The following is an 11,912-nucleotide window of genomic DNA, read 5'->3' as shown; positions in this document are numbered from 1 at the left end:
TCTTCCGATTCTCGCCCCCATCCCACCAGAGGGGGTGGGGAGTGAGCGAGTGGCTGCGTGGTACTTGGTTGCCAACTGAGGTTAAACCACGACATGCTCTCTGAACTGAATTCCCTGACTGTAAAATACAGATAATGGCATTTCCCTGGCTACATGGGTTATGTGTATTCCTCAAGCTTTCTAGGGATAAAAGCCAAAAAATAATGTAACAGGTGATGTCTTGTTGCATATTTTATCTACTGGCATAGAACCATTACTCCATTATTCAGAAAAATGGAGACACAGACAAGAAAAACAAATTAAAAGCAAAGTAAAAAGCACCATTAATAATAATGAAGAAAACCAAAATGGCATATGACCTGATTTCTAAAAAAAAAAATCCCTGCAGTTACACAAACCGCTACATTAAATATGATTCTCCATATGATTAAATGAGCTTCTCTCAACTTGCCTACCTTAGTGCTTGCTTAAAGCTATTTAAATGTTTTCTGGTCTGCACGTACTTACCCATAATATGAGAAGGGACTCTCAGTGCATGTACTCTAGTAGTTCCTAGACAAGTTGAAAACTGCTAGAGCATTAACTATCTGAAGAGAAGCCACAGCTGGAAATCAGTAGATGATACACAAGGGGAACCACATGGGGAAATAGATACACAAATAAACATAATAGGAATCAGTAGACAAACATGTTTGAAAAAAAGGGAGAGGTGTCTTTCTAAATTTGCTAATTAGAGATGGAAATACTTCCTTACAAACTGTAATCAAGTCAGATAAAATGTGAAGTAGTACATTTGCCTCTTTTTGCTGAATCACTGTCAATGCTGTGCTGTCAGGTACATCTGGGTGAAGTTGCTGAAGGACCATCAGGATCAATTAGACATGGGGGTTTCCTTCTTCTGGGAGCCTTGGTCCGGTGCTGCCTTCTTCAGGCTTTTCTGTTGCTTGAAGGGGAACTAAAGGAAGCATAAGAATTTTGCTGCCTGGGAACAAAATCTAGTTGTTAAGAGCGATACTGCAGCTCTCCATCTCTGCATAGGGTTTGTCTAGATCAGCCACCACCATAGTAGTCAAACGCTGAATCAGATAAATTAAGTCAGCATGGGGCCAACCAGTCTTCAGAGTTGATAGTACGCTTTATCCTTCCTAACTTGTTGCGAGTGTTGCTTATTGAGCTTACTGCACCCAATGATTTACTTGTACAGTGGTTTGAGCAGCACAGCGAACATGAGGGACAGAGCAGTTGTGGTTGTTGTTGTTGCCTCAAAGTGTGAGAAAGTTTGGCACAAAGGGCTAAATCTTCCCAAACTTCCAGGGCAGCATCATCTCTTGGAATCTGGCCTCTCACCTCCAAGTACCTCAGGTTCCCCTCCACCAATGGAAATTTTACTTCAGTTTACATGATCTACAAGATCTGTCGGCAAAAAGTTTTGTTACCATACTGGTTTGCACTATAGATGGTACCTTAATATTCATTTGCAAAAAGCAAGCCCCACTGCTTGCTGTCCTTTGAGAGCACAACTTTTCTTTCCCAACAGTGGCGTAATGTTTCTTCTGGAGTGCCATTTACTGATTTTTTTTTAAAGTGTACATTTTTAAATGAAATTCTTTGGCTTGCAGTTTGCGATGAGATAAGGCAGACATATAAATGATATTTTAGTCAAAGTCATGGCTCCCAAAGTATTATTTATGCTAAGCTTTGAGATATGCTTTTTCCTTAGGGAGCCAAGCTGTTACATATTTTCTTCTTAATCTACTCCGTATTCAGATTTCACTGCCAGCTGGAATTAAATATTAGAGATTTGCTTTGTTGTTATAGAGCTGAATTATTATAAAGATAATGATTATTGAATACTTCAGCATACATCCTGTACTTAATCCATTTAACACACACTAAAAGGAGCCCAGATTGCAGTACCAAGAACAAGTCTGTAATTGTTTTAATCTGAAAGGTGAAGAAGGTTCGAGGTAAAGAGAATCCAACTAACAAAGTTAAACCTAGATGTAAAAAGATACAGACTGCTTTTTTGCTTTATACCACCATGATAGATCATCTTCTTGAATATACAGAACATACAGTTAAATATTAGTGTTTCCAGAGTGTAATGCTAGTGGAGGACATAAAACCACAAGCTCTTGAAACCTTTGCATCTGCTTATGCCCTCAGGTTGCTTTCCCTCTTGTTTCGTGCTTGGGTCCTGTGTCTCTTCATTACCCCCATGGCTGCTCAGGACTACTTCCAGAGACGTGCATGCTGAACCAGAGGAAACATTTGCCAAGGCTGGCTTCTGGCTTCATGGATGCTAGCAAGCAATGCCAGTTCATAAGTTTTAAAAAAAGGAAGGCTCCCCTCTCCAGGCCAACGACAGAGCCAAGAGCGTGTGGGAGCTCTGCAGTCCTGCTCATCCTGTCAGGAGCTGCACCCTGTCTCTGGCAGGGATGTTGCCATCATGCCTCTAGCCATGACCAATTGTACTTAAAACTCAGCAGGCTCCCCCCATACACATGGGCAACAGGTCTCTGCATGAGCCTCTGAGGCTACCGAACCAACTAGATAGTTGAGTGAGATGAATTCCACTCTGATAGTTCAGAGCTGAAAGAAGAACGGTCTGAATAGACACTGAAGACTTGGTTTGTTCTGTTTTGTTTTGTTTCAAATTTCAATATCAATTAGGCTTTTAAGAAAGTTTTAGATTTTTTTAAAAAGGCATTTTCCATGCAAAAAAAAAATTATCAGTGTAGGAAATTTTAGGTCCAATTCACACATCTCTATAGGAATTCTAACATTCTTACAGTGTCAGCAGAGCATTAATCCTGATTTTTCATACACTTTAAATTGTGGAAACGATGAGAATTATCCTTACTGTAAATAGGAATTAGTTTTACAGCCTGTACCATCTCAAATTTTGTGTATGTGTGCATACTGATACAGATGTATATGTATTAATACAGAGATCAGAACATGTTCTATTATAATCTGCAGGATCCACATTTTTTTTTTTGCAGGGTGTAAATCTGGACTGTGTGAAGAAACCCTATGTGACAAGGGTCTATAAAGTCAGTCTCTTAAAGAGAATAATCTTGAGTCAGTGCTGGAACTCCTTTCTTTATTATCCTTTCCTGCCCTTGCTTATGGCTTAGATGAATGCTTATAATCCCATCCTCTGCCAAGTTCTTCCCAAGAAAGAGATGTTTCTATTTTAGCCTTATGACTCAAGCCTGCCATGCCCTGCCCAGGCCAGAAAGAAATACAGGAGCTGGTAGTCCATTGACTTCAATGGACCTTGATCCTGGGGCATAAATTACATGTTTCTACGTGACAATTAAAACATTAACTTGTTAGGGCAGGCTCTAACTCAGTGAAACTGCCTTACAGTGAACAAGTTTTTCTTCCTCTGTAAGAAAGACACTAAAAAAAAAAATGGGAAAGAGATTCAGACTTGTTTTATTCCAAATGTTTGTGAATACGAAATAGAGCAATGAGCTCCCATGTAACACACTATCAAAGTAAAATTAAGCAATGTGATTTTTTTCCCCTAGCCTGTTGGCAACAAGCCATATAAATTATAAAATAGACCCAGGTACAGGAAATCAAATCATGAAATAATCAGAGCTCGCAGTAAAATATCCCCATTAAGATAATGTACCTAAATGAGCTACATCACAGCATTCTATTGCACCCCTACGCTTCAATGTAGCTACTTCTGCGTATGTTTTAGTTCACTGGTGCCAAAAAGGGAAATGGCCTTTAAGAGATGGCCATTGTCCTCTCTTTGCCTCTTCCTTTCTCTCTCATTTTCTTTATTCTAGCAGTGCGCTCTCTCATTTTTGGTACTTCATCCTTTCATCCCTTTGTTTCCTCAGACTTTTAATGTCACTTCCAGCTGAGATAGATGAATACTCCACTGATTTTAGCAACTGGGCATTTTTGCAGCGAGCCTGGGATTTCTTTATACCTCAAGCTTCTTGCTCTGCACTGACTGATACAAGACACACCCGTATATTCAGGACTCTACAGTCATGCCATACAAAATATTAATTCAAACTTGATACAAGAGGTCCATGGCCCCGGAATTTATTTTGTGCTAATAGTATGTTTTAATCAAAGGGCTAGCCTCTCAGCTGGGAGTTTGAATCAGTCAGGGAAATGCATGACCCACCCAACATCTTTATACTCACTGACTTTGTATTCAAATGAAAAAAGAAATAAAGAAAGTTTAAAATTTTGACCACTTCATTTATTGTGCGTTTTTTTTTCCAAAACTGAATTGTGCAAATCCTTACATGGCATGTTGGACGTGGACAGTATCCATTTCATTTCAGAATAAGACAGCAATGTAAAGCACACCAAACGGTAAGATTGTTCAGGCTTGGAAATGCTAGTAAGCTTTACTTACTGTGTTAACACTGCAAAATGAAAGATGTCCCTCTGCCCCACACTGTTTGAGCTGTGAATGTATTTTTGGAAATATACCCATATTCTAATTCAATTTAGGAGAATGATGATGGAGAACCCCCCTGAAAAGTCTCCTCCTGCCTCCCCTTGCCATGTCCAAAGTATCGCTGTAAGCACAAGAAAAATGAAGCCCTGTGAGTCTAGCTTGCACAACACTTAATCAGATCCAGTCACCACTGCAACAGCAGTCACAGTTAGAGCTGAACCTGCATCCTTAGCTAATCTTCCAATGGTAACAAAGTCTATAATGAGTATGTAGGCAGGTTGTGTGTTGTACGTTACAAATACACAAGCACAAATACGGCATAAAGCTGGATGTTTCTATGAGAATTTGGTTTGAAAGCAAGACCCCTACAGAAAGCCTGTTAGGAGGAAACCCTAAGAAAACACTGAAAAGCCACAGTCTCCCCTCTGCCAAAAAAACTGTTAAGAAGTACTGCCTCAAAATCAAAAATTGTGCTGAATGAGCAAAGGAGTGGTCAAAGAAAAAGCAGCTGATGCAGGGAATATCCTCCACCCGCCTTGACGCTCACGTACTCACACACACATAGGCAGGCTGCTCGCTCTTGCAAGAGTTACAGATTCCTGACTATAAATGTCAAGCAAAGTTCCTCATGGTAACCCTGCCTGCTCTCTGTGCTGACAGACTGCACAAGACAGAAAGGCACAATTCTTTGTACCACCATGAGCAATTAAAATAAATACTCTTTTTACTTAGTAGATTTAAAACCCTTGGCATAACTTCAGTGGGATTTTGGTATGATTGCATATGCAAGAAAGCAAAAACCAACAAACTGGGCCAACTTCTGAACTCTGTGTCCCTGAAACCACTGGGAGTTTTGTTTAAGCAAGGAGTTCAGAATTTGGCCCTGATGAAAGCAAACTTTAGCAGCAACGCGGGCTGGCCTCAGCACCACTAGTCAAACCAGTGATCTCCCATGCAGGTTCTGTTCCACTCCAGGCCACAGTTCCAGCACCACTCAAATCTGCACTGAGGACGAGGACATTTCATGTGCATGCAGCCACCTGCAAAATAGCAACAGAATGGCCTTGGTACATGGCAAACACTTAGAGATGTTAATCAACAATTAGCAGTTTTAAAATCAACTTTCTTAGGTGCTCATTTACTAACCAAGTAGAATATTTAATAAAAGAATGAACCTGGAGAATACTTTTCCTGGGCTTTCTAAAACCTGCTACTCCCCCTCTTATTGGGGTGGAATGTACTGGTTTCACTTGAGGGACTGCAGGAGTAGGAACTGCAGTCCTGACTGAAATGGGAAGAGACTGCGCTAGGGATAGGGAAAAGCGATGACGGTCTGTGGCCTCTCAAAGCAATCATGGAGGTGCCTGCTCAAGGATACTCTACCCTACTGTAAGGGTAAGCCTTGTAGCTTAAGCTGTAAGCCAGAAGTTGAACAAAATTCAATTCTTTTTTGAATTTGGATTCAACAGCTGGGAGATTTGCAAGAGGAATAAATGAAGAGACACAGACTTCGGTGGCTGACTGCTGATTATATCAAAATGACATTAGTATTTTAAGTTGATTTGACCTTTTTAGTACCTGAAGCAGCCTTTTGATCGCATCAATGTTTCCTGTGTTGGGTTTCTTACTTGCCCATACTGTGAAAGCAGCTTTAATCTCTCTGCTCACAACCTTGATCATATGTTTATTTTGTAATATATAAAATATTAGCATTGTCAAAGGTCATTACAGAAATATATTTCAACTGGAAATTATGTTGCTTACCACACAAAGAAATCTCTTGTATAATTCAAACTGAAAGAAAAGCATGCAGAGTGAAGAAATGCTGAAATGTCATCTTGGTTTGACTCCGGATGGTGATAGGAAGTACAGGGAGTGTGTGTTCCCTACTGTATGACCTGCCACCCTTACACCACCTTTTCTATAAATGCCACTCCAGAATGATTCTCAAAAGGTAAAAACAGCAGGAGACACAAGAACTGGACTGTTATAATAGGCCTATCTGCTTCATCTGACAGAGAGAGAAAACTAGCTCTGATGGCAAGGTCTGTTTGTCAGATTATATCTTTGTGTAAGAGATGCTATTCACCAGACATTTTAATATTTTATTTAAATTTAAGCATACCAATGGCCAACCTCCATGTTACACTTTACTTAAGGTTTAGATCCAATCCTCTCTCACAATTCCTATTAAGCCATCACTGGGTAAAATGCATCTCAATCCTGGCACAGGACCCGAAGCCCAATAGGCACCCTCTGTCAAACTTGTGCTTTACCTGCTAAACTACATAAATCATGTTATTCTCTGCTACATGGCAGCTGAGATCAGTAGTCAGAGTGGAGAGTGCCTCAAGCAACGTGGCTTACAGCTCTGTGAGTACAGCAGTCCTCTGAGAGACGTGGATGTGTGTTTAAACTCGCTCAGACTGGGAATTGAGCTGTGGGAAGTGTTTCGCTCTTTCACTTCGGCTATTACAGAAAAGTTATTAGCATATAGAAGTATTCTACAATGCCTATAGCTATACAGGCTATTATAGAAAAGTTATTGACATAGAGAAATATAGGCTATTACAGAAAAGTTATTGGCATTGTCACTGTCCCTTGTAAAAGACAGTGTCCACAGAAGCATTTGGGGAGCGAAGGCAGAATTATTCTCTTGTGTGTAGTCAGTGTACTTCTCCCAAATGAGGACTGTTGGCAGACTTCAGTGTACAGTCATCAGTCTCTTGACACCAGCTGTACTTAGGCGGAAGTAAAGTGCTCCTTTCAAGTTTACAAATGTTAGCCTAGAAGCTGGCACATGCAGTACACATGACCAGAGAAGAAAGCAAGCACTGCACTTCTTAAGCTTCACGCCTTAATTCACAGAATGACAGAATCACTGAGGTGGGAAGGTACCTTTAGAGATCATCCAGTCCAACCCCCCCACTGCTCAAAGCAGGGTCAACTAAAGTAGGGTGATCAGTGTTGTGTCCAGTTGGACTTTTAATGTATCCTAGAATGGAGACTCTTTCTGGGCAACATGTTCCAGTCTTCAACCTCCATATGGTAAAAAGCATTTTCTTATGTTTAAATGAAATTTCCTGTGTTTCAGTGTGTACCCATTGCCTTCCTTGCTTTCAGTGGGCACCACTGAGAAGAGTTTGGCTCTGTCTTGTTTGCTTGCCTCATCAGGTATTTATTTATCCAGTCCTTTTATCATCCTTGTAGCCCTTCATTGGACTTGCTCCAGCCCATGTCTCTCTTGTACAGGGGAGCCCAGAACTGGACCCACCACTCTAGATGTGTCTCACCAGGGCTGAGCAGAGGGGAAGGATCACCCCCTTCGACCTGCCGGTGATGCTCTTCCTAATGCAGCCCAGGATGCTGTTGGCCTTCTTTGCTGCAAGGGCACATTGCTGGCTTGTGTCCAACTTGTAGTCCACCAGGACACTCAGGTCCTTTCCATCCAGTTGGCCCCCAACCTGTACCAGTGCATTTCCCTTTGTTGAACTTCATGAAGTTTCTCTCAGCCCATTTCCCAGCCTGCTGAGGTCCCTCTGAGCAGCAGCACAATCAGCCGATTCTAGTATGTTGAAACATTCCTAGCCTACTGCTGTGGCTTTGGCATTTTGCATTACGAGGCACTGTTCTGACATGGGTCAGGCTATAAGCAAGGAAAGGTCTTTGCCTGCTTATTATCCATTTTCAGTAAATATTTTCTTTCAAGGATAAAAAGTATAATGGACTTCATTTCCTTTTTGATACATTAGGGATTTTTACAAGCAACTTCCCTAAGCATTAGTGGGAGTCGTGTCAATTATATCATGGTGTCAAATAGGGATATCCTGTTTGTGACAAGTGACAACTGCCTGTAATTTAACAGTAAAGAATTTGTTGCAGAGTCTAAGAGAAAGTAAACGTCCTAGCACTGCTTCCAGCCTGACCAGAAGGTTTTTTTATTTGGCTATCCACAAACTGTTAAGTATGAATAGTTATGGTTATTATTTGTCTATTTCTAATCCATTTCAAACTTCTGGTTTCCAGCCTGTTTTACAAGTCTGTAAATAATTTTTTTGACCTACCCCTCTGTTATCTCTCTTCCGCTGCCCACCTTGCTCTCTACACTTTGCCAAATCTCGTCTTGCCTTCCCACTCTTGAATTCATGCTTTCTTTCCTTCTGCTTCTTGTGCTTGAAGAAGTCTCCCACTTTCCATCTGCCAACTGCTTTCTTTTCTTTCATGAAACACCAGACTTCAGGATTTTGTCCTATTTCTTCCTCAGTAATATTTCTGTAGTATCACTGCTTGAAGTGTTCTCTCCTTGCAGTTTACAGTGTCTTATTTGGTGTTTTCAGAGTCCCATTTGAATAAGTGATGCCACAAAACTGAGAAGCATCCTCTATGCTTAATATTCATATAATATTTAGGCACTAATTTTAATATACTTTGATTAATTAACATAAATTCAATTAAATCTTGGAACAGCATGAGCCTGTACGGTATAGCCTATTTGCTGTTCCTTTTCCCCATTTTAATCACCCCAGTGCCAGTAGATTACTTTCTTCCTACATGGTAGGCATTGATTAGTGCAACTAGTTTGTCAGGGCTCATGTTTCTTCCTCCGACTTGCTCTTCTACTGTGGGCATGTCACTGGGCTGAGATTCACCTCATCTAAATTCAGCTAGCTATATACTGTGTAGACATCTACAGCAGGACTAATTGTCCACACCCCACTTTTAGGTGCGATTCTTCTGGCCTACATTAGACACATGTTCTGTTTCAGCATGAGATGAGTTTTGCCCTACAAATGTCTATTTTTTCCAGTGACAATGGAAAATCTAGACAACTAGCAGACTGAAGTCATAGGAACTCTACATCCAGTGTCTCTCTATGCCTCATTTTCCCTATCTATAAAATAGCCGGGCATTTTGTGAGGCTTAATTAGTGGCTTTAGAGCTAAGTGATTTAGATTTAGATAATTTAGATAAAGTGACAGAGGGAAGATTCAAGCTCTGTGTGCTCTCCCTCTCTTGGAATACTAGTGTGCATATGTACACATGCACATTCATACATTTATATTGTAAAATGAATTTTAAAAGACAGTTAAGTATGAGATATCTAATAAAGTTACCATTTTTTTCTACTGGAATATTGCAGCTGGGGCATGGCTTGGTTGTCTTCTTGATTGTTTCTCTAGATGCCTCTTCCCATCGAGCTTGCATGGCTGCATGTTCATCAACTACGTATTCCTGCAAAGAGAGAGAAAAACCACCTGTGGGCACAATACTGAAAGGCTGTGCTGGAACATGGTGTCTGCACTGAAGTGGTAACTATTTACCTGCGAGAAACAGACAGGAGTGACTGCAAGGCCAGGTAGGCTGGACTTTGTGAGAGATGCAGAATTTTTGCTTCAAAATGCAAACTTATTTTCTCCCAGAGTGCACAACATGTATTGGGTTAGATCCCGAGCTGTGGGACAGTGTGGGGAGTTGCAGCAGCTGGAGTGTGTGCCAACCTGGGGGTCCTTCCTACATCCAGCTGCAGCATAGGCTGCATCCTCCCCACTGCTCCCTGCCCCGAGTGGCAGGCAAAACCCTGGCAGGAGGGCACGGGGGCATCAATCCATGCTGCAAATGCACGAAGGCAGGTAAAGCAAAAGGCAAGGCGAAGCAGGAGTCAGATGAACCCATCTGAGACGTGACGTTAGACACCATAGGTTTGATTCTGCTTCAGGGATTAAAGCCCTTCTTGCAAGAAAAGCAAAGACACCAAGGCAATGCAACACTTGATAATGCAGAATGGTGGGGTCCCTGGAAGGAAACTGTTTTTCATAATAAAGTGTACTCCTTTGTTTCAGAGGTCTAGATCTCATTCAAACATAAATCTATATAAATTTAAGGGGCCTTAAGAGGCACAAAGAAGAAACACAAAAATTTTGGAGAAAAAGTAAAAAAAACCACCCAGGGAACAATGAAAGCAAGTAGCTCCCCAGATAGAACGAGACGGATGGAAAAAGTCATCATGAAGAGTGCTTTAAAAGGGACTCCTGTGTTTGTCCTATTTATGACTGGGACAAAATTACATAATCTACACAGGTGTCCTACTTGGCAATTTCCTACCTAAAATGATAGTACAAGGACAAAAGAGATGGCAGTGCCTTGGGCCATTTCTGTCACGCAAGGTTGGCAACTATGTGAATAGCAGCTGTAAACAATGTATGTAGGTTCCAGCCTTGAAGTTCTGCTCTCTCCATTCATAATGTGGGTTTTTTCAAGCATGTGGGAAAATTATGACCTTGAACTAAATTATATGATTTGTAAAAATTCCCATAACTTCTTTGTGCATACCTTCTAAATACTTGTAGGCTGCTATGTGGATAGACTTTTAATATTTATTTACATGGATAATTTTTTTATATATTTATTTCTAATAAGACAGAAAAAGGAAATTGGCCCAACTTTTAAACATGCAACACAACCATAGCTCCTCTTGATTTCTGCTCAGCTACTACTGATAAAATCTGTGAGTTGTTGCAGTGTCAGTGAGTAAGACCTAGATTTTATTTCTTGGCTGAAGTCACCTGAGTTAAAATGGAATAACAAAGAGCAACATCTGCAGAAATTCATTTTCAGCTCATCTGGTGGTCATTGCAACATGCATCTTAAAAAAACCCCCTAGACTTTTTTAATCAGGAAATGTCAAAAATGTGTTTATGGTATTATTTCTTTTATTTTACTACCTACATCAGTCTCCTCAGCCCTTTAATCCCTTTTGTTGCTCCTCACTTAATATTCTCCAATTTGCCAGTATTTCTGATGTAGATGTAACAAAAGTGAACAAAGTCTTCTCAGCTGTATCCTAGAAGTGACTTTTACTTTTAGCTCTCTGCTTCTGGAGAGGGAACTCAGCCCCGTACCCTGCTGGATTATTTAGCAATTCGGCAAAAAGATGACCTCTGTACAACGGTACATTCGTAAGTTCTGGGAAATAGAAAAAAACCGCTCAGGCTAATAGCAAAGAACATAATCCGGTAGTGATCTTGCAACACCTTGATCTTATTCGGCAAAAAGATGACCTCTGTACAACGGTACATTCATAAGTTCTGGGAAACAGAAAAAAACGCTCAGGCTAATAGCAAAGAACATAATCTGGTAGTGATCTTGCAACATCTTGATCTTTAAGGAAAGATGACTTCAGCAAGCAATCTGAGCACACTCAGAGAGGCCTGAACACAGGATGAGCAGAGTGGGGAATGCTAGACCTGGGCCTCAGTTTGCTCAGTGACAGAAGGAAGGTGATATTAATTTCATCTGGTTGTAATGGGAATTAATTAATTAACATTGTTAAAGATAATTCAAGATGAAAATCACTATAGTAGTGACAAAACATTGCTATTCTTTTTAGAATATTAGCTACATGAGAAGACCAGATGCATTTTTAATTTTTGTAGTCAACCCAGAAGAGCTTCATAGTGGCTCTGTTTTTCCC

General features: G+C 40.6%; 1 protein-coding gene across 1 annotated transcript in view; it reads right to left on the bottom strand.

Annotated features, from left to right (window-relative positions):
• Positions 1-4,248: 4,248 nt before the first annotated feature.
• PARK2 (parkin RBR E3 ubiquitin protein ligase) overlaps positions 4,249-11,912 on the bottom strand; it is a 657,679-nt gene continuing 650,015 nt past the window's right edge. The window contains exons 13-14 of the mRNA XM_009320759.1: positions 9,556-9,673; positions 4,249-5,481 (exon numbers count right to left, since the gene is read on the bottom strand). Coding sequence (XP_009319034.1) covers positions 5,372-5,481; positions 9,556-9,673 — 228 coding nt within the window. The 3' untranslated portion in view covers positions 4,249-5,371. The remainder of the gene's footprint in view (positions 5,482-9,555; positions 9,674-11,912) is intronic.

This window comes from Pygoscelis adeliae, unplaced genomic scaffold (genome assembly GCF_000699105.1).
Source record: "Pygoscelis adeliae isolate BGI_AS28 unplaced genomic scaffold, ASM69910v1 Scaffold33, whole genome shotgun sequence".
Taxonomy (NCBI): Eukaryota; Metazoa; Chordata; class Aves; order Sphenisciformes; family Spheniscidae; genus Pygoscelis; species Pygoscelis adeliae.
This window is presented reverse-complemented; position numbering and strand designations above follow the sequence as displayed.